The sequence below is a fragment of the Pogona vitticeps genome, chromosome 5, assembly GCF_051106095.1.
Source record: "Pogona vitticeps strain Pit_001003342236 chromosome 5, PviZW2.1, whole genome shotgun sequence".
Lineage (NCBI taxonomy): Eukaryota > Metazoa > Chordata > Lepidosauria > Squamata > Agamidae > Pogona > Pogona vitticeps.
In genome coordinates this window covers 55,588,509-55,612,257 of record NC_135787.1, presented here as the reverse complement: position 1 = coordinate 55,612,257, position 23,749 = coordinate 55,588,509, and the positions used below count along the sequence as shown (strand labels likewise).

The following is a 23,749-nucleotide window of genomic DNA, read 5'->3' as shown; positions in this document are numbered from 1 at the left end:
TGCAAGAAGCAATACTAAACTTTTTTATTTTTTATTTTATATTCAAGTTAGCATAGTGAAGCTCTTTGGGGGGGAAAAGAAAAGAAAATATAAACTTGTGAAATAAGTCATGAGCTACAACCAGTAAGGAAAGGCTGCTTTCTCATTATCTTCAAGTCACAGGATTACAAATGAACTGACAGATTAAAGGTTAATGCCTTCTGATTAAAAAGTTCTCTGTGTAACAGATAAGTATGCAGCATTTACAAATCTAAATAGCTGAAGTGTCTTCCTCTCTCCCATCTCTCTTTTTCCCACCAATGTATATCATTTTTATGGTAGTTTTTACATAAACTTTTGTCTCCAAAGAATCATTTTATATGGCTTCAAATCATAAAAGTGTTGTGTATCTGTGTATACTGACTGGACGGTTTCCATCTGCACTGCTGGTCTTAAAATGTCAGGTAATGCAACACTAAAACGCTCAACACATTTCCCAGTCAAAGTCTATGTATAAATTTTAATGTCTTGAATTAAAATTACCTCCACTTTGTCAGTGTGAATGGAAGCTACAACATGTAGGTGCTTTTTGACCACGAATTAAAAGGTGTATTTTAAAAAAAAAAAAGTTCAAAAAGAGACATTTACAATTTGTGTACTTGGGTTTTCATTAAGGTTTGGTACAGCTTTACAGATGGCAGGATGGTATGTATGCAATTCTCTTGGGTGTAATAGGCAAGTCCCAGCTGGAGTGTTTCCAACAGGATGTAAAGCATAGGCCTTGAGTCTGCTCTTTAAAAAACATCTTACTTAGCCCAGTGTTAGTAAATGTCAATACAAAAACTTGAGTGCAGGAAAAGGAACAACTTTACTATACACATACAGAAGTTACACAAACAAAAAAATAATTACATGTGGGTAGTGAAAAGTATATCAATGACAAAGATATTACAAAATATTTATTTTCACCTATGTGAAAAGCTTTAAATAATTTCAATGATAAGGAATCACAGAGTCAAACGGCTCTAAAGTTTAGAGACCTACATAATTGCTTTCAGATATCTGACAGTGTAGGGCAGAATACTCTTAAGAGGTGTTACTTGAGGCCTTCAACAACTCTGAGGTTTCTTCAATCCTGAAGATATTATAGAAATAGGTTAAATAGGCAAAAACAGATTGACTTGTTGGATAATGGTAACACAAAGTAAACTCAAATATGACTTTTTCCACTTATACAGAAAATTCAATAAGCTTGAAGATACATAATTAAAATATGATTACAGAAGAAACATTCCAATATGCCAAATGCATTTTTAATTTTCCAACATAATCATTAACACTTTAAATATTTCTGAAGGACATTTCTACACTAAAACATGTTGATCGAAACAGTAGTAACACTAGATGATTCAGTGAAAGAGATATGCTAGAGTGCAAAACTAATTTTTGTTTCACAACTACACACTGCTTGTTCAAAACAGTGTGCCCACAGCTTGAACGTGTATGACATTTTATTCAAGATTAGAAGTTTTTAAAAAATCAACTATATTCTTTGGTAAAGCACTACTTTAAAAATCAAATCTCAAATACATAAAATTACCACTGTAATTTTTAGGAATTACCATTAAACTCACTAATGTTGCATTTTGGAAACAAAAATAGTGACTCATCTGACAAACACAGAACTGTTGCTGGATTTATTATCCTGTACAATCTTAAGGAAATGCCACACCTGATGCAAAGACCTTTGAGGTTTGGAAAACACATGTACTTTCTATATATGTTTTAAGCCAAAACAATTCCCTGCTGAGAAATAAATTTGACTTGCCTTTCCCCTCCCAAGTACTTACATTTTGCTTATTCTTTCCATTCTTTGTATTGTTGTCTCCTGTAATTTAAGAGCAACAGTTTAAATGCATTCTTCAAAGCCTGTGCTTTTCTAACTTTAAATGCATGTAGAAACAGAATGGCTTTATGTTAGCTCTTAGACATTTGTAGAAATTAACTGAATTTTGCTGTTATCCAACAGTCTTAAAACACTGAATGTACTTATTCTACTCCTCCATCAAAGGAAATCAACTAGTATTCGCCAGTTTTCACTTACATCTGAAACATCTGACAGAGCATGATCATTAGTGAACAGGGCTTTGGGAGATGGATCTACAGATAACTGTGAACTGTATCCGGACGACTGGTGAAGATTCTCTGGCTGATCTTCCTTTTCTTTGTCTGCAAAAAATATTCATTTTAAAGATCCCTTTTGCTTTTTTGCATTATCACACATCAGGCCAGCCATCACGAAACCCCATTTATGGTGTGTGTGTGTGTGCGTGCGCGCGCGCGCGCATGCGCATAGACAGACAGACAGACAGACAGAACAATTTTAGAGAAAGAATTAACAAAACTCCAACCTCACATGTTATTTCAGGCCACTATACTGCAATTAAAACATGGAAACAACCTGCTAAGATGAAGCTAAAATGCTATGATTCATATTTGCTATCATTAACATCTTATGCAGATGCTATTACTCACTGTTTCCAATATAAACTCTTTTTAAGACGTTAGAACCAATATATATATATATTTTAAGGCCAAACAAAAACAAGAAAGAAATCTGTTAAGGGCAATGGAAATTGCATCAAAATTTTTATTTATTCAAAGCACTTCTGAAATTCTGCTTTTTTCACATTAGAAAGGTCATAACATTACTGTGAAGCATTTCTACAAACTCTTAACACTCCACTAAAGCCCAACAGAGAGAGAGAGAGAGAGAGAGAGAGAGAGAGAGAGAGAGAGAGAGGTAAGCTGAAATTCCCATAAATAACATAGCAGTATTGTTTTACAAGTAAACCTCCAATATATTGAAGATAGTACTGATGCACCAAAGAATAAACAGGCAACACTGTATCTTACCAAATGACAAATAAATTCCAATGTTTTGAAACTAAGAAAGTACTTATCACACAGGCAGTATGGTTCAGAGAAAATGAAAGACAATTGGAGAAATTTTCTGTGTTTTCTTTAGATATAAGATTTATATCTTTAGACATAAGTCATATAACACAAAGAGTCCTGTGGCCTATTAATAACTATAATTTTGGCACATGTTTTTGTGGACTGAAGCCCACTTCAAAAAGTAGTCTACAGGACACCATCTATCATGCCAAATAAAACTGGTTGGTCTTTAACAAGCTCCAAGACTCTGTTTTTGCTTCCACAGACTAACATGACTAACATGTTTTAAACATTTCTCTTGCAGGTGTATTCAGAAAATTGCAGTTGTAATTGTGTTTTTGGAATGATAAACAAGACAGGTATGGGCCAATGGAATAAAGACTACAGGTTGTTTGTTACTGACAAACATTAGCTAGAGTAGGAAAGATATTTAAAAGGCAAAAAAAAAAAAAAAACAGTGCTACGACATCAGATTCTTGCCAGTACTGATAAACTACTGAAGATGAAATTTTCTGGATTCCTTAAATTTAATGTTGCCAATGCACTGTTATACTCTCTTTTGGAAAACATGGTAACAAAACTGGAATAATTAAGGGGTTAGAAAATATATAGATTTCATAAGACTTGTGCATTTATTACAGGGAATGTTCAGATAATGTTGCTTACATGTACCTACATATGTAAAGTGACAGTATACGCTAAACAAAACTACACGGACTAGATTACAGTTGAGTACAACCCATTTTAATAGACAATATTACAACATAACATTAAAAGTTAGGAAAAAATGTACCTGGTACTCACCAGGGGAAACTGGAGTTCTATTTCTGCTAGAGTTATTTTCTTCACCCATATTATTGAATTCTGTAGACAAATCGTCCTGCAATTAGATTGCCATTGATATATTTCTCAGATAAACTAGCTAGCAGTTCTGCGATTTGCTTAATTCAGTCCTCCAGTATCTTTTAGTGAAAAGACTATGTTGTAATTTATTCTTACATCAACAGTTATAACATGTTCCAAAATAACACGTTTCTAGACATAAACTTTTAAACAGGGAAGTGTCATGGGCTCACATATTCTAATACGATCCCTCCTGCTTTCCTCCATCTACAGATTACAACAGAATCCGAATTGGACAAAATATGATGAGTATTAAGCAGTAAACCATAGTGGTCTGCCTTAATCACCTATTATTTGTTTGAAAACAGTGCATTTTTGACAGATACTTTTAACAGTAGGGCAAACTATTAAATTTCAGAACTGAACCCACAGTTTTTTTAAAAATCCTGGATATGCACACACTAATACAAATTCATAGGTTTTACCAGTCTGGTAAATTACTAAAGATGTATAAGGAAAACTTAAGGAATAAAGACAATTGAACTTGATGAAACTGCATAGTAAATATGGCAAGAACCCACATGAAAGAATGTTTTAAAAATACAACAAATTAACAGCATGTAGATAATGGTAGTTATTGTACACAAAACACTTTCTTGCGCTGATGCTTATTGCAAAAATAGTGACACGTAGGCTGAAATCATGTTGAGAAGTGCCATATGGATGCCAACAGCAGCAGCAGTAGCAAGCTGCTGTTGATTAAAGGCTTTCCCAACCCGGAATTAAGATCGCCAGAAGAAATATCAACAACCTCCGATATGCAGATGATACCACTCTGATGGCAGAAAGTGAGGAGGAATTAAAGAACCTTGTAATGAGGGTGAAAGAGGAGAGTGCAAAAAATGGTATGAAACTCAACATCAAAAAAAGCTTAGATCATGACCACTGGTCCCATCACCTCCTGGGAAATAGAAGGGAAAGATATGGAGGCAGTGAGAGATTTTACTTTCTTGGGCTCCAGGATCACTGCAGATGGAGACAGCAGCCATGAAATTAAAAGACACCTGCTTCTTGGGAGGAAAACGATGACAAAGCTTGACAGCATCTTAAAAAACAGAGACATCACCTTGGCAACAAAAGTCCGAATAGTCAAAGCTATGGTTTTTCCTGTCGTGATGTATGGAAGTGAGAGCTGGACCATAAAGAAAACTGACCACCAAAAAATTGATGCCTTTGAATTGTGGTGCTGGAGGAGGCTCTTGAGAGTCCCCTGAATTGCAAGGAGAACAAACCTATCAATTCTAAAGGAAATCAAATCTGAATGTTCACTGGAAGGACAGATTCTGAAGCTGAGGCTCCAGTACTTTGGCCATCTCATGAGAAGAGAAGACTCCTTGGAAAAGACCTTGATGTTAGGAAAGTGTGACGGCAAGAGGAGAAGGGGATGACAGAGGATGAGATGGTTGGACAGAGTCATCAAAGCTACCAACATGAATTTGACCCAACTCCGGGAGGCAGGGAAAGATAGGAGGGCCTGGCGTGCTCTGGTCCATGGGGTCACGAAGAATCAGACATGACTAAATGACGACGAAAGGCTTTCTTGGCAATTTCATATTGCAGACAACTGTCACATTGTGTATAATTTACATACACCCTGAAATTTCCTTCATCAGTAGCAATTTTCAGTTAATCAGCAGTATTTTGTTGCTGCTGTCATGACCACTGCGCGAGCAGAACTAGGCAACAGGACTTCAACTATTCTCTTACAGTGGTGCCTCAACTTACGAACATCCCAACATACGACCATTTTGAGTTACGACCAGCTCTGGCTGCAAAATTTTGCTTCAACTTGCAGCCGGAGCTTCGAGTTGCACTCAAAAGAGGCAGGGAAAAAAGGCAGGGAATTCAAATTAGAGGGCAAACCGCTGGTCAGCAAAGAGCTTCTTTGTAGCTCTTTTTCCCCAACGGTCAGTGTGTGCATCGGTGGAGGCTTGGTGCCTGGCTTCTGCTTCTGAGTGAGAGTGTGTTTGTTTGCAGGGAGGCTTGCGACTGCCTGGTAAGGTAAGGTGCTGCTTTCTGCTTTTTAAAAACTACCTACGTATTCTGGGTGGGTTTTACAGTGTGGTTTTGGGCTGGGGGGGTTAGACTCCAAAATCTTTTTTTTTTTAATCAGAAAAGGGGCTCTGCTTGCTGGAATGGTGTAAAATGTGGCTTAGACTCCAAAGTCTTTTTGTTTTAAAATCAGAAAAGGGGCTCTGCTTGCTGGAATGGTGTAAAGTGTGGTTTACACTCAAGTCTCTGCCTTCTCTCTATCTTCTCTCTTTCTGTGCTTAACAGCACAAACTTTTGTCTGAGAGGTCTGTGTACCCCAGCGATGACCTTCTTTCTTTCCTCTTTTCCCCACTGTTTCCTCCCTCCCTCCTTCCCTGCACTTTTGTAACCTAAGCCATTTTAGGTGAAAAGAAGAAAAAAACTCTCCCTAGTGGTAGTGGATGGATTAACCACTTTTACATTAGTTCCCATGGGAATGAATACTTTGACTTGCAACCGGCACCTTTAGATACAACAAAAAAAAAAAAAAACAGCCAGAACAGATTAATTGGGTTTCAATGCATTTCAATGGGAAATGGTGCTTCGACTTATGACCATTCTGAGTTACGACCATCTTCTGGAACGGATTAAGTTTGTAAGTCGAGGCCCCATTGTATAAGGAATTTACAGTAAGTAGTAAGGATGTAGTTTGGTAAAATATACCTTGCTGTGCTAATGATGACTGTGGTTGTGTTTCTGGTAAAACAGATTGGGCCAACTCGCCCTCCAAGTCAGTGTCAGATCCTTCAGCCTCCTTTTGAGGTATGTTTGTATGCTAAGTTTTCTACACCTTTAACATGAAAACTAGGATTGAGGTGACCAGATGAGTGGGTGTAACTGGGGTTTTTGGAGCCACTTCTGTAATAAAAGACCTTAGAGGTTGTTCAATCACAAAACAACCAGTATGAGGATAGTTGACAGTACCAGGACAAAAGCGATCGAGAAGGTAATTATAGGTAAAGGTAAAGGTTCCCCTTGACATTTAGTCCAGTCATTTCTGACTCTAGGGTGTGATGCTCATCCCCATCTCCAAGCCGTAGAGCCAGCGTTTGTCCAGACAGTTTCTGTGGTTACGTGGTCAGCGCGACTAGACATGGAATGCCGTTACCTTCCCACCAAGGTGGTACCTATTTATCTATTTGCATTTACATGCTTTCGAACTGCTAGGTTGGCAGGAGCTGGGACAAGCGACAGGAGCTCACTCCGTTGTGTGGATTCGATCTTACAACTGCTGGTCTTCTGACCTTGCAGCACAGAGGCTTCTGAGATTTAATCCGCAGCGCCACCACGTCCCTAAGGTAATTATAGTAAGTGCTATATTATAGTTTGTTGTTGTCATGGTTGATACTTTTGATGTAGTAGTCATCAATGGTGAAGACAGAGGCTGGAGCCTCCAACCAACACTGGAAGTTGATGTGTAAAGAGTGACTTTGGGAATATTTATAATGCACACAATATATATTAAATATTAACATTATGCCTTAATCACTGCTGCTGCCATGATTGCTAAAAGAGCCTTCTTGAACAGGAAAGATTTCAACCTGGCACGTGTTACTTCCTTTTCAAGCTAAGAAACTGCAGCAAATTTTACAGTAAGAGGTTTTATGTGCCTCCTCCTAAGTAGTTAACACTTCTGAAGGAGCTCAATAAGGAAAGTTTTAACCCAGCACTCCCCTGGACCATAAACCCTGAGCAAAACTCAACAATTCTTTTTAAAAAAAACACCATTATGAAAAAAATAACAATTAAGCTATAAAACAATAAATGAATATGGCAATAATGGTCTCTGAACTTTTCAAAAACTCTCAGGCAACTTTTAATAGGGTTTGGCCACTGTTGCAGATAAAATATAGTTCAGGAAAAGGAGTCCTGGACCATGCGCTATAGGAGAGGGGTTGGGGCAACTGTAAAAGCCGTCAACCTAAAAGACTCAAATGAAAGAATTCATAGAGACCATTAAAACAACCAAATATTCCCATAAAAACAAGTGATTTGAAAATTATGATCTGTTATTGTTTCTTTAAAATATAAAGTAAACCACACCTTCTTTGATTGAAGTAAGAGCTGAGTTTCAAGAAGCAAGACTCGACTCAATAGATTATTCCAGTCCTTTTCATCTATAACAACCCTTCCTTGCAGTTTTTCTTCTAAAACCTGTAATTTATCTTCTATTACGTTGAGTTTATTAATTTTTTCCTCCAGTTCAGCAATCTGACTTTTCAATTTTTTCACTTCATTATTATCGTTCAAGACCTGCAAAACAGAATTGTTTTGTACTCCTAAAGTGTGAACAAGTATTATAATCCTTACTCCTTAATTTCCTTTCTGAATCAACCATGTGAAAAGGATTCCTTTCAATAAAAGAAACTGGAGTATTATTTATTTATTTATTTAACTTATATGCCGCCCACACTACCCGAAGGTCTCTGGGCGGCTTACAGCATAACCCCATTGGCCACAACATATGTTTCCCGGTAGGTCAAGGTAAGCAGTGCAGTACAACACCCAGTAATTATGTGAAACCTCCTTCATATACTGTAATTAGTGCAGAAAGGACCATCTAACCATTCTCGCCCTAGCTGCTTATACTTTGCATTATATTTACTAATACAGTGGTGCCTCACTAGATGATTGCCTCGTGGGACGAAAATCCCGCAAGATTGGTTTTTGCGATCACTATGGTGCCTTGCAAGACATTTTTTTCTATGACCGTGCTTTGCAAGACTTTTTTTTTTTTGAGACCGATGCTTCACAAGACGTGGTTTTTTTTTTGAGAACAATGCATAGGGAACCTCGCAAGACGATTTTTTTCACAAGACAACCATTATCGCGGAACAATTAAAATCATCTTGAGAGGCACCACTGTAATTACTTTGTTGGTGATAACAGAGGATGATTGGATTGCAATTGCAATTTTGTAAAATGCAGACATTTATAAAATGTCCAACTGCAAGGACACCAGATTTTAACATGAATTTGAACCCCACCTCTTTGTGGAAATCTGGATTATTATGGAAAAGTGATGTTTTTCATTGCATAATCCTATGTATACCTGCTCACAAATATGGGCTCTTTTTATTCACAAGAAGCAGAAAAGGAAGGTGGCAATTTTTGCCAGCTTCACTTTCCCTGCACCACTCCACTTCTCCATGTAGGCCAGCTTTTCAGATGACATAAGGCAAAGAAAAAATTGGTGAAAACAACTACCGGTGTCCTTCTTCTAGCTAGAATGTCTTGAGTTGAATCCTCTCACAGTAACTATGGATTCAATCCACTCTACAAAATGTATACTATAAATAAATGTACACAAAACGTAATTAAACTCAAGCATTCATCTAAAATAGAGGTGGGGAACTTCTAGAGAAGCTGGGGCCACATTCAGACAAACTCAAAACCTCAGAAGATGCACTTCCAAATTCTTACCCTCTTTAATAAAAAAACAAATGGGGAACTGGCCAATCAGACTCTTTAGGGAATATAACTGGCCATTTAAGATCACTCTGAATTTTGAAAAGAAAAAGCCTTATATAGGCCCTAATAGGTTTAGTGAGACTGGTCTGAAATTTTTAGGAAGTTCATGGTGGATGGAGGGGTCTGGGGGCTACAGTGAAGACCTGTGGAATTACATGTTACCTGTAGGCTGCATTTTGCATCCAACCTAAAACATCTGGCTCAACTGAACAGTCAAGTTTCTTTTTAATTTCTTGTGTTACCATCAAAAAATTCTCTACTTCTTAAATTTCATTTTAATGGTATGGAAATGAATAAAGACCCTTTGGATGGGCTTACTTGTTCACAACCACCACCAAAACTATCAGCACCACTGTTGACACCATCAGTGGTACGGCCAACATCATCATCATCATCTTCTTCCTCTAGTGCATCACGGATTATCTCTTCAGATATACGAGCATCAAGTAGACTTCTATGACATTCTACATGAGGTTTCTCTGTCTGCAAAAAATCCTAATAAAAAGTGAAGACAAAGAGTATTCTACCAAAATCATATAAGCTAATCACAAATTTAAATACACCTCCTTAGTACATGAAAGGCTAATACAAAATATGATTTGAAAAGCTAAAATGATTTGAAAAGGTGAAATTAACTTTGTGCACCAAATTAGCTCAATCCTAAAGGACAAATCAAGACTCCCAACTCCTTTCTAGATGGCATCAATCACATTTCTACAGATGAGTAAAACATCTTTGGCCCTCTTGATGCTTTGGACTTTCACTCCCACCAGCATGACCACTGGTAAGAGATAATAGGAGTTGCAAAAGAAAACAGCTAAGAATCTCCACTCCTGTTACAGAACATGAGAACAAGGGACTGAGTGTAAAATACAAAGGATGAAGTTTAGCTTAGAGATATAAGTAGCAGCAGAGAGAAAATGAGTTAAAATCCTTTAAGTTGTATTGGTGTTTGTGCTCTGTTTCAGTGAGAGATACTCTAACACAGACTGCATGTACTTCTAGGAACTTTTGGTCATAAAAACCTCTATATACAGTGTCCCTTAGAAAAATGATGCATGAAGACAGATAGCTCATTGTATATACTCCTTTCCACATTGTATCACTTGTGGACTGCACAGAATGAAGTGCTCTTTAAACAAATCTTTGGATCACAAAGGAATGCTGAAGGGATCTGGTATGAGAAAGAAACGATCTAAATGACATGGTAGAAACAGGCTGCAAAACTAAACACAACATCCACTGAACATTTTTCCAGACATTGTACTCAGTGAAGAAGCTATTAGCACCAAAGTACACAGCAGAGTCCATTGCAACATGTGACTATAAATCATATATTACAGCTCGTAGATGCATGAATTTCACTGTGGTCTACAGGCAAATTGTAAAACAGTTTTATAGTTTCTAATTTGCCCTTGGTAAACTGTTTCAAGTGCAGAGCAACGACTTTAAATACAGCAAAAATTCCCCAATCACCGATTTTAATCAATATTTAGATACAGATTCTCCAAGCACTGATTTCATCATTATTAAAAAGATATACAACATCCTAACATTGATTTTATTCACTAAATATTTTTGAACATATTTTTGTGTGAAAATTGCTACATAATTAAGCCTGAGCCTACGTAAAAGAAAGAATTCCATATCGTCTGTTTCTACTGCTTGTATTTCTTACACTATTTCCACCATATAAAATGAGGGATTGTAAGCTCCAAGAGTTAAGAACTTATTTTCATGTACTCCAAAGTGCAACACATGCTGATGGCACCATAATAATTCAAAACTACAGAAACCATTTTAATGTATTCTTGTCATTTAAAGATCAGCTCATTACAACTTTACTATTTTCTGTTTCTCAGTTCCTCTGGCAAAATACTTCTGAGTATTCCTACCTGGTGAAAATCTGTAGGACAGACAGCTACAGGATTCGCCCAGGCTGTTGTTGGTTGGGGTTTACCAGAATGGGATCTTTTTCTTGTCTGTGATTTCACCTACAAACACACAGGGGACCGACCCATGTTAACAGAAAAACCACTGTTTATTTTGCATAGACTATGCTGTAAAAAGCGGCTGGGCAGCTGAGTTAGGTACAGTGGTGCCTCGCTTAGCGATGTTAATCCGTACAGCAAAAATCATTGCAAAGCGATAACATCGCTAAGCGATTTTAAAAAGCCCACAGAAACGCATTAAAACGTGTTTAATGCGTTCCTATGGGCTTCCAAACTAACTTTAAGCGAAAATCCTCCATTGTGGCAGCCATTTTCAGTGCCTCTAAAGTGAGGCAAAACAGCGGGCAGCCATTTTTTCCCGGCGGCCATTTTGGAACCGCCGATCAGCTGTGTGAAAATGAGGGCTTCCTCGCGATCATCGCAAAGCGAATTTCCCCCATAGGAAACATTGCAAAGCAATCGCTTTTGCGATCGCAAAAACAGCGTCGCTAAGCAATTTCGTCACTCAACGGAGCGATTGCTAAGTGAGGCACCACTATATTTGGCTGCAGAGCCACAGATTGGGAGTTCAGTTCCTCACTGGACATCCCAAAAGAGCTGGCCAGTGTGACCTTGGGCAGGCTACACAGTCCCTGGATGCCCCCAGAAGAAGAGAACTGTAAATGACTTCTGAATATTCTCTACCTAGAAAACCCTGGAAAGGATAATCATAAATCAAAATTGACTTGATGGCACACAATTATTTTTATGTTCTAACAAAATGAGAAAAGTGAAGTCGTGGGGAAAATACTGAAAATGGAAATACTGGCTTTTCCATTTTCCTCAGGAGATTTGCCCCCCTGGGGGGGGGGATTAAAAAGACAAAAAAGTACAATGAAGTATTTCATTTCAGAATGATTAATAAAATGTTCAAGACAATGAATTCTTATACTATTACATGGCCTTTTTTCTCTGTAAATAATTATTAGAACTCAGGGTGTGATGCTGGAAAGTTATTTCTTTAATACTGCAAAGTATGTAACATCCTTAGGTGTTTATTTTGAGATCCCTCCAACAGCATAGTAGCAAAGACTTTGTACTACACAACTTTGAATTCTTTTTCTTTCCACTTCAGATTCCCTCATCATATACAACAGTGAAGGAAACTCCTCTATTTTGGAAGCACTAACACCAATCAAGAAATACACTGAAGCATGTTTCTCAATCCGTGCAAGCCTTTAATTTATTGACATCCATAACTATTACAAAAATAAAAAATCAGAAGAAACAAACCGTTGACACTAATTACTCAAAAATTAGGACTAATTAAAGTTACAAGAAATAAAAGTTGCACTTGCTAAGTCTAGAGAGCCCCTCACTTTTTTGCCTGAAATTGAATGGTTTCTCTGCTGAAAACTAAGACAATGCTCAGAATGCAAAATTGCTTTGTTTTGAAAAAGTGAATACTGTACTGTTGCTTTCAATTGTGCACTTCTCATAGGCAGACAAAAATTATATGATACTAGATTTTAGAGTTCAGGAGTATGTTGCTTCAGATGTAAGAAATAACACAAATAAAAGTAAATCCAATTAGTAAATTTTGTAATGTCTCAACAATAACTTTCTGACCTTCTTCATATTTCTGTTTCTTTTCCTCCCCTTACCCAAAAAAACAGGGGAAAAATATTCTTTACCTACAGTTTCAAGACCACTACAAGTTTCGCATTTCTAAATACAGAATATTACTGAAGTTGAGAGCCTTGGAATAAAAGATAAACACTAAGATTGCATTTAATTGTGTCCATTTACCAACAAATCTCCTTGTGTTCCCCAAATCTGTTTCAGAATTTTGAGGGATCCTAGAGATCACATGTTGGGACTACAAGGAGAATGAAGGGAAGGGAAAGTTCAATTACATGAGTAAGTCTGTTCACGTATAGTGTACTTTTGTACCAGCCCTAATCTGGGTTGCCAGATTACAGTAAAACACAGGACTCTTGTCTGTGGTTCCTGCCCGTGTTACTACTCAACAGACACCCACAATACTCCTGGCCCCTTCTTCACTCTGCAGAATATTCTTAACCCAATCTTTTCTTAGAATTCTATCCTTACATAGCACTGCCTCCACTGGTTCCTAAACCAGAAGCCTTTTAAATTATACTTTTCTTTCTTTCTTCTCTCCCTTTGCTACACCGTGACCAAGCAGCCGGTGTAGATGCTTATTAGTTGACAACTGCCGCTAGAAAATAAAGTAGTATCTATTGTAGAAAACAAGTGGTTTTGTTTTTGCAGTAGATTAAACAATAAGGAGTGGACTAACCATAATAAAACAAGTTAGATATTTTGTTCAGCCTATTTACCTAATTTAAATCATACCTTTCCATAATCTTACTAAATTCCAATTCCATCTCTCTTTACTCATCACAGCCCTCACTTATCACAGCTCATTTCATGCTTCTATCTTACTGTAGCTATCCCTAATCTAAAGACTACTTCATTTTTATCTTTAATAATCCATCTGAAGCTCTAAAACATTCCCTTGCTCACTCCATCTACCTGGACTGGGGAAGCAGCCAAAACAACAAAACCATAGTCTTGTCAATAAGCCATACAAAAACCTAATATGATAGATGAGCATGTTTTCTTAGCATAAATATTACACAGAAAAGTAACCAGAATTGTTTTTTAAAAATAGTTTAGTTACATGGCAAATACTCTAGCATTAAATGAATATTTTCTTTCTCAAAAATGTAAACTGAAGCAGTGGCTTCTATCACCTTATTCACATTGTCCAATTCTTTATGTCTTTTATAAACAGAACTGATAATCTCACAAACAAGCTGTATTTTTCTCTCTGCAAAGCCATATTGGAGAAACTGGTGTTTTGATAAAACTGGCTTATAATGAAATTGGTCACGGAGAACCTGGAAAGGACAAAAAAAAAAAAAAAAGACTTAGCCTTTTAAGATTCTTTAACTTTGTACTATAACATGACCATTAGTGGGAAGTGCTTTTTATATTTCTGTAATCTCCAATTCTAATCAGCAGCTGAAGCCTGGTTTTAGGTACCTTTTATTCAAGCATATTTCAGAAAAGAAGTGAAGGCACCATAATTGTTTTTATGTTGAACCCGGACAAGACGGAGGTCCTGAGGGTCGGTGGCCCCTCCATTGGTGGCTTGGGAAACTCCCTCTCTTTTGGGGGGGCGTGACTCTCGCCGTGAAGAGTGAGGTTCACAGCTTGGGAATACATCTGGACCCGACACTTACCATGGAAACCCAGGTGGTGCCAGTGGTCCGTTCCGCCTATTACCATCTGTGGCAGATTGCCCAGCTGTGTCTCTATCTTGATGGTGGGGCCCTCACCACTCTGGTCCATGTGCTTGTAATCTCGAGATTAGACCACTGTAATGCGCTATACGTGGGGCTACCTTTGAGATTGATGCGGAAGCTTCAGATGGTGCAGAATGCAGCAGCCAGACTACTTAGTGGAACAAGAAAACACCAGCATATCTCTCCCACTCTGGCTGCCTTGCATTGGCTGCCCATTCGTTTCCGCATTGATTTCAAAGTGTTAATGATGACATATAAAGCCCTAAACGGTTTAGGACCTTGATACCTAGCAGAACACCTTCTCCCACCTAGATCTACTCAAGTCACTCACTATAGCCAGGAAAGACGGCTGAGGGGCCTAATGCTGAGAGAGGCCCGGAAAGAAAGAACAGCAGTGGCCCCTTGACTTTGGAATAGCCTGCCGTCAGAGATCTGCCTGGCACCCTCGCTGGGTGTTTTTAAGAGCCAGTTAAAGACTTGGCTCTTTAGGTAGGCCTTCCCTCCTATTGACTTTTACTGTCTACTTAATCTTTTGTTTAATATTTTCCATCTTGAATAATACTAACATTGCCAATGTAAATTGTTGTTTTAATTGTTTTTATGAATAATTTTATTGTGAACTCCCCTGAGTAGACATATGTCTAGAAAGGCAGGATAAAAATCTAATAAATAAATATATTTTTAGATCTGTATCTTTAGTCTTCACTTAAGTGTGCCATAACTTTAGTTTTGCCGTTTCAAGAGTGTGCACATAAATTTTATTTAAAAAAGAATATCTGATGTTTGTATAACACATATTTTGCACTCTGTTGCAGTGAATCATGTAGACCAACGTGGAAAACAAGAATATACTGACTACTTAAAATAATACAGGGTTTCATGTTGTTGCTTACTACAGTATGAATAGTGCTGCCCTCTGGTGAGAACAACAAGCTCCAATGTTTTGCCCAAGTTATGCTGGGCAGAAAAGGGTTAGGTTTCCTCCTGGCCAAAGGACTGTTTTGATTACTGCACTGGTCAGCTGTTCAGAGTGCTGCAGGACTGAACTGGTGAATGCCAAATAACTACTCTCCCTGTGGACCTAAGTAGGATGACTGCTGAAAGAGATCACAAATTTTGGGTTAGGTATCGATCCTTATATCCATATGCACATGATGTATGTACCTAACTTTTTCCATCCATTTAATATGGTTGGTCAGCTTTGCTGTAGCCTATAAAAAGTCATGACATAATTCTGAGCTGGTATAGTAACATTGCTGGCTGGATAGCTCAATGGTTTAGGAATCTGGCTGTGGAGCCAGAGGTTAGGAGTTTGATTTCATACTGTGCTTCTAGGGAGAAGAGTTAGCCTATGTGGTTTTGGGCAAGCTGCCCAGTTTCAGGATGTGTGCAGAAGAAGGGAATGGTAAACCACTTCTGTGTGTTTTCTATCTAGAAAACTCTGAAAAGTGTCACTACATGTGGGAATCAACTTGACGACACATAATTATTGTGAGATGTTCTTTTTATACAGGGGGAGAAAGACATCCATATAGAAGGCTGTCCCAGCTATTCACCTTGATAGACAGGATCTGAAAGTTAATCATTTTTTTTTAAACTCTCAGCTCCCTCTGGTGATGAGGACAACACAGAAATTCAGTCTTGCTTCCGAGCCTGATTGCCTTGTGAGGGGTCAGAAAATCCATTGAGGGCTCCAGGCCATCTTCTCAATGTAACACATCTCCATCAACATTGAAAAGGTGTGTCTCAGAAGTGAAAGGAAAGCAGATTGTAAAAGAAAGAGAAAGAATAAGGAATAAGAAAGCATAGAAAGAAGTGAATGAAGGAGACAAGGAACCCAACTATCAAGATGGATACGGGAACGTAGACTAAATTTTCCAGCTATCCTTACCACCAAACAGAGTCAGGAGCTCAAAAAAGATTGCCTTTAATATCCTGTGTTTCAAAGTGAGTGGGCAGGAAAACCCATTATAAAGATGTCCCCCCCCCCATAGGAAAATCTCTTAAGAGAACACTATACTATGAGTGTGCTAGCAGTTCAAAGTAGTAGTCTTCACATTGCCACAGCACATTTCATCTACACATTACTAAGGAGTAGAAGCATCACATTTGCATTTGCAATTACCTTATAAACAGCTTCAAGAAAACGCAAGTCATTCTTTGCTGTTAGTTCCACATCAGATTCCACTAGAAGTTCTGTAATATACGTTGAGAAGGATGTGAAACAATAGCTAATGATGGGCAAAAATACAGATGGGTCACCTTTCGCCAACCTGTAGTGGTAAGAAAAGCAAGATAGTAAACTATATAATAAATTCAAAGGTCCTTGGATTTTATCATTTTAGGGGAAGCACACATGTATAATTTTGCTCCTGCAGATGCTTTGGCCAGAACTCTACTGTGGATTTACACTAGTGTTTGTATAACTGCACAAATCACAATGCTGAATTATGGCTAATTAATGAATTGCCATTCACATTTCTAGTCATTTGCATTTCTAGTCCAACATCAAATCATACATTTGGCATGCAACAAGGAATGTGAACAATAACTTGCTAACTATTGCCAATATGCTGCTGCAATTTACACTTACAATGCTGTACATTCACAACAGAATTCTGGGTATTCTTCTGGTGGAAGAACATTCCTAAATTCAATCAGAGTTATGTTTACAGGATGATTTGTGTTTCCCTGGTATATGTTGTTTCTTCTTCCCATATAAAAATGAAGGACTAGATCCAAAAGGGCAAATCCGCTGACAGGAGTAGCTCCATCAACAGAATGTGGGGAGACCTCATCTCTCCATTGCCACTCCCTGAGCATCCCAAAATTTGCTTTCTGGAGCCAGTTTATAAGTAGCGGAAAGGTTTATGGGGAAAGTTTTCCCCTGCTGGCACTGCAATTGTCTTTACGCCAATTTATTTTTTAATACAATGGTACACATTGTCTTTCTACTTCAAATGCCTTAAGTGTCTTAAGGTTTTTTAATGGGTTTTAAAACAATCTCACACACTCACACACAATTTGAAAAATTATCTGGTAGAAATGTGTTGAGGAGGAAGGACATATCAATCTATATGAAGATTAGCTGGTCACCTGTTATTTGGTCATAGTCAAATATACCAGAAGCAAAAATTTCATTGCACAGGTGACAGCTTACAGTTTAAAATAATAAGGTTGCTTGCTCATGATCCCTGTAGCAATCTGGGACTAACCTGGCTGTTAAGTAAGGCCTTAACATCTAAACAAAAATACAAGCAATAATCAATGGCAAAATGCTCTGCCTAGGACCACCCAAGCTTATTATTGCCTTTCAAAAATTGCTTGGTTTTTCTAAAGGTTGTCAAGTTATTAGAGTTCAGTTTTAAATTTGTTACTGTGGTCAAACCCTGGTGTTCCAGGATAAAAGCCTAGGAGAGTGGTTACATAATTATTCACATGTTCACACCTCACCTTAAGTTGCTCTAAGTTAATATAACTTATAGTGACATAAGGTGAGCTTTTTGAGCATGTGTTCTTGCATTTTGGATACATTTACCTATTTCATCACAATAGATTAGTATGTTTAATTTGTTTTTATAATTAGCTCTTGATTAAAGTACTCAAACAGTAAACAGAAGTTTTCAGTGTATGAATTCCAGACATGCTTCCCACAAAATCAAAATCTATACAGTGGTGCCTTGATTTACAACCATCAGCCGTATGATAGTCGTAAGTCAAAACGGCTGTAAGTCGAATCAGCATTTCCCACTGAAATGCACTGAAACCCGATTAATCCATTCTGGCTGTTTTTTGGTTATATTAGAGGCACCGGTTGCAAGACGAAGCATTTGTTCCCATAGGAACTAATGCAAAAGCACTTAATCCGTCCTCTGTTACTAGGGGGAGAATTTTTCTTCTTTTAACCTAAGATGACTTAGATGAGTAGGGGGTTAGGGTAAATCAAGGCACCACTGTATAGCCAATGGATTATCTAAAATCAAAGACACACCTCCACTTACCCAGTATAATCCACATCTCTAGGATAATTTAAAAGCCGAAGTCCTTGCTCTATTTTACGTAAGTTTCCTTTTAAATCTCCTGTGGCCATTTTACAGATTCTCTTTCAATTATGAAGTGCTCTGTACAGGCTAAAACTAAGAAGAAAAAGCAGAAGAATGTTTTACTTTAAATTGTATTTACATTCACAATTACAGAGGTGTGTAAGAAAGAAAGCATTAAGCCTTTTATTAGAGTTCCTATGAGTCAGTTCCAACTGGTATCACATAACAATCCTATATCTATTTGCTTCTACACAAAACTTAATGACTTATTTCTAAATCTACATGTATAAGACTGTGTTGTTAGTTCTATGAACAGACCCATCTACTTCAATGTTGCATTTAAGAGGGATGAATTTTCAGGGTCATACTGATGACAATATTACAAATACCATGCTTATAATTGTAGAATGTACTCTTACTCACTATTGTGAGCCAAGCAAGCCAACCTCAATGGAGCTACTTTTGAGTAAAGAAGCCTGGGATTGTGCTACAAAGGAGAAAAGCCTGTGCAGTTACTCCAATTGTAGCCACATAATGCTAACTGCATTTTAGTAACTACGGAAGCATAGAAAGATAGCTTAGGACACAGGAAACCTGGGTTTGAATCCCATAGCTTGGAAATTCACAAGTGGGAGCTGGTGATAACATTCCCTAAATATCTGCCTTGCCTTGAAAGCCTTAGGATTGCTACAAGCCTGTTCTGATTTGATGGCACATCCCCTTCACGGATTGCTGCCTTGTTGTGGTGAAGGGGCTTGAGTAATTCAGAGAAGCCATGGTCTATGCTGTGCAGGGATACCCAAGCCAGACAGGTCATAGTGGAGTTCTGACTAAACGTGATCCACCCGGAGCAGGAACTGGCAAGCCACTCCAGTATCTTTGCCAAGAAAACTCCATGCACAGAAACAAAAGGCCACAAGAGATGATGCTGGAAGATGAACCCCTCAGGTTGGAAGGCGTCCAACATGCTACTGAGAAAGAGCAGAGGACAAGTACAAGTAGCTCCAGAGCTAATGAAGTGGTTGGGCCAAAGCCGAAAGGACGCTCAGCTGCGGACACACCTGGAAGTGAAAGGAAAGTCCAATGCTGCAAAGAAAAATATGCATAGGAACCTGGAATGCAAGATCTATGAACCCTGAGAAGCTGGATGTGGTCAAACAGGAGATGGCAAGAATAAAAATTGACATCCTGGGTGTCAGTGAACTAAAATGGACGGGAATGGGCGAATTCATATCTCCTACTGTGGGCCAGAATCCCATAAAAGAAATGAAGTAGCCCTCATAATTAACAAGAGTGGGAAAAGCTATACTGGATACAATCTCAAAAATGATAGAATGATTTCAATATGAATCCAAGGCAGATCTTTCAACATCACAGTAATCCAAGTTTATGCACCAACCACCGATGCTGAAGAGGCTGAAACTGACCAATTCTGTGAAGACTTACAACAGCTTCTAGAACTGACACCAAAGAAAGATGTTCTTCTCATTATAGGGGACTGGAATGCTAAAGTAGGGAGTCAAAAGAGAAAAGGAACAACAGGTAAGTTTGGCCTTGGAGTTCAAAACAAAGCAGGGCAAAGGCTAATAGAGTTTTGTCAAGAGAACAAGCTGGTCATCACACACACTCTTTTCCAACAACGCAAGAGGTGCCTCTGCACATGGACATCACCAAATGGGCAATAACGAAATCAGATTGATCATGTTCTTTGCAGCCTAAGATGGAAAAGCTCTATATAGTCAGCAAAAACAAGATCTGGAGCTGATTGTGGCTCTGATCATCAGCTTCTTATAGGAAAAATGAAGCTTAAACTCGAGAAAGTAGGAAAAACCACTGGGCTAATCAGGTACAATCTAAACCAAATCCCTTATGAGTACACAGTGGAAGTGAAGAACAGATTTAAGGAACTGGATTTGGTGGACAGAGTCCTTGAAGAACTATGGATGGAGGCTCATAACATTGTCCAGGAGCAGAAACAAAAGATATCTTAAAGAAAAGGAAATGCAAGAAAGCAAAGTGGCTATCTAATGAGGCTTTACAAATAGCAGAGAAGGGAAACCAAATGCAAGGGAGATAGGGAAAGTTTATTTATTTATTTATTTATTTATTTATTTATTTATTGGACTTATATACCGCCCCATAGCGCTACAAGCACTCTCCGGGCGGTTTACAATTTTTAATTATACAGGCTACACATTGCCCTCCCAGCAAGCTGGGTACTCATTTTACCGACCTCGGAAGGATGGAAGGCTGAGTCAACCTTGAGCCGGCTACCTGGGATTTGAACCCCAGGTCGTGAGCACAGTTTTAGCTTGCAGTACAGCGTTTTAACCACTGCGCCACGAGGCTCTTTGCAAAAAGTTTCAGAAAATCGAATGCAGACTTCCAAAGAATAGCAAGGAGAGACAAGAGGGCCTTCTTAAATGAACAGTGCAAAGATATAAAGGAAAATAATAGAAAGGGAAAAACCAGAGATCTGTTCAAGAAAATTGGAGATATGAAAGGAACCTTTTGTGCAAAGATGGACATGATAAAGGACAAAAATGGTAGGGACCTCACAGAAGCAGAAGACATCAAGAAGAGGTGGCAAAAATACAGAGGAAAGATACAGGAAAGATCTGGATGTCCGGGACAACCCATAATAGCGTGGTTGCTGACCTTGAGCCAGACATCATGGAGAGTGAAGTCAAGTGGGCCTTAGAAAGCATAGCTAACAACAAGGGCAGTGGAGGTGATGACATTCCAGTTGAACTATTTAAACTCTTAAAAGATGATGCTGTTAAGGTGCTACAATCAATATGCCAGCAAGTGTGGAAAACTCAGCAGTGGCCAGAACATTGGAAAAGATCAGTCTACATCCCAATCCCAAAGAAGGGCAGTGATAAAGAATGCTCCAACTACAGTACAGTTGCACTCATTTCACTTGCTAGCAAGGTTATGCTCAAAATCCTACAAGGTAAGCTGCAGCAATATGTGGACTGAGAACTCCCAGAAGTACAAGCTGGATTTCGAAGGGGCAGAGGGGATAAAACAGCAGTAACAATTTATGTCATAGTGTTACAAACCAAGAAGGACGGTCGTGAAGGTAAGAACTGGGAAGGCAAGTCCTTAAAGAAATGGGCGTGCCTGACCACCTTATCCATCTCCTGAGAAATCTATATGTGGGACAGGAAGCAACAATTAGAACTGGATATGGAACAACAGATTGGTTCAAATGGTTGTTGTGAGTTTTTCAGGCTCTTTGGCCGTGTTCTGAAGGTTGTTCTTCCTAATGTTTCGCCAGTCTCTGTGGCCGGCATCTTCAGAGGACAGAGGATGAAACGTTACAAAGAACCTTCAGAACACGGCCAAAGAGCCCGAAAAACCTACAACAACCATTTGATCCCGGCCGTGAAAGCCTTCGCGAATATGACTGGTTCAAAATTGGGAAAGGAGTATGACAAGGCTGTATATTGTCTCCCTGCTTATTTAACTTATATGCAGAATACATTGGACTGGAGGAATACTAAACCAGAATTAAGATTGCCGGAAGAAATATCAACAACCTCAGATATGCAGATGATACCACTCTGATGGCAGAAAGTGAGGAGGAATTAAAGTACCTCTTAATGAGGGTGAAAGAGGAGAGCGCAAAAAGTGGTCTAAAGCTAAACATCAAAAAAACTAAGATCATGGCTAATGATTCCATCACCTCCTGGCAAATAGAAGGGGAAGATATGGAGGTAGTGACAGATTTTACTTTCCTGGGCTCCATGATCACTGCAGATGGAGACAGCAGCCACGAAATTAAAAGACTCCTTCTTCTTGGGAGGAAAGCGATGAGAAATCTAGACAACATCTTAAAAAGCAGAGACATCACCTTGCCGATAAAGGTCTGCATAGTGAAAGCTATGATTTTTCCAGTAGCGATGTATGGAAGTGAGAGCTGGACCATAAAGAAGGCTGATCACTGAAGAATTGATGCTTTTGAATTGTGGTGCTGGAGGAGACTCTTGAGTTCCCTGGACTGCAAAGAGAACAAACCTATCCATTTTGAAGGAAATCAACCCTGAGTGCTCACTGGAAGAACAGATCCTGAAGCTGAGGGTCCAATAGTTTGGCCATCTCATGAGAAGAATCATTGGAAAAGACCCTGATGTTGGGAAAGTGTAAAGGCAAGAAGAGAAGGGGATGACAAAGGACGAGATGGTTAGACAGTGTCATCAAAGCTACCAACATGAATTTGACCCAACTCTGGGAGGCAGTAGAAGACAGGAGGGCCTGGCGTACTCTGGTCCATGGGGTCACGAAGAGCCAGTCACGACTTAAAGACTAAACAACACAATAAATTACCAGAGATCAGTTTGCGCAATACAGACACAAAGATATTCCAACTATGTGGGGTTTGGAAAGGGGCACAGGTTCTTGACCTCTCAGTTATTCCAGTTCAACTGCTGTGGTGGCTGCCTTCTGCCAGCAGAAGAGTCGGGGGGAGGTGGGGGAGGAATAGCAGTTTACTATATATTCTGTTTAAGAGGAAGGAAGCCCCCCCTCAACCCCAGCAATTTACCCACCTGCCCCCTTTGCAGCCACCCTAACGCGGCTGGAACTTCGTGACTGTATTCCCTCAATCTGAGCGTTACCCTTGCGGCCACATCTGCCCAGAAATGTCAAGAAGTTCAGCGGTGAAATTCAGAGGAGCTCACAGGTGTGCTGGTTCGAGGGCATCTCGGGAGGCTCGTCCCCTCTCACACAACCCAACCTACCCTCTTGGTCACGGGACAAATAAGCCCCCCCCCGCGGCCCTTTCTGGATTTCGCGCTCCCGGCGGCGGTTTCTTGTTTGTTTTCCTTCCTCACCCTCCCCCGCCTCCGTTTGGCGGCGGTTTGAGCTCTCCCGCGGGAAAATCGAAACCGTCTTCTCCTCCTCATCGGCAGATTCCTCACCCATACTCGCCTCTCTAAAAACGACACGCCGGTGGTCCAAGGGTCCCCATATTACAGGGACGATCTGGTAATATGGCAAACTCGTTGCCCTTTTTTCCGTTTCGGAATAAGTCAACACAGCTTCCCAGGCTGTTCAACTTTTTCAGTCGAGAGCAGAATCTGCTGGCGTGAATCTG

The 23,749-nt window shown here is 39.1% G+C and overlaps 1 protein-coding gene across 14 annotated transcripts; it reads right to left on the bottom strand.

Moving 5' to 3' along the window:
- Positions 1–23,748, bottom strand: CEP44 (centrosomal protein 44). 14 transcript variants are annotated; one of them, XM_078393872.1, is made up of 11 exons: positions 23,584–23,748; positions 18,607–18,741; positions 16,731–16,878; positions 14,051–14,197; positions 11,238–11,336; positions 9,661–9,837; positions 7,915–8,124; positions 3,742–3,817; positions 2,084–2,208; positions 1,830–1,867; positions 1–1,114 (listed from the first exon to the last, which is right to left on the bottom strand). In XM_078393872.1, the coding sequence occupies exons 2-11, from the start codon at positions 18,693–18,695 to the stop codon at positions 1,066–1,068; spliced, it is 1,158 nt and encodes a 385-aa protein (XP_078249998.1). In that variant the 5' UTR covers positions 18,696–18,741; positions 23,584–23,748; the 3' UTR covers positions 1–1,065. The 14 variants fall into 14 exon arrangements, 11 of the variants coding, with proteins under 11 accessions (XP_078249998.1, XP_072857548.2, XP_072857547.2 ...); XM_073001447.2 differs by having other exon boundaries at positions 23,574–23,705; XM_073001446.2 differs by having other exon boundaries at positions 23,487–23,626.
- Position 23,749: the final 1 nt, after the last annotated feature.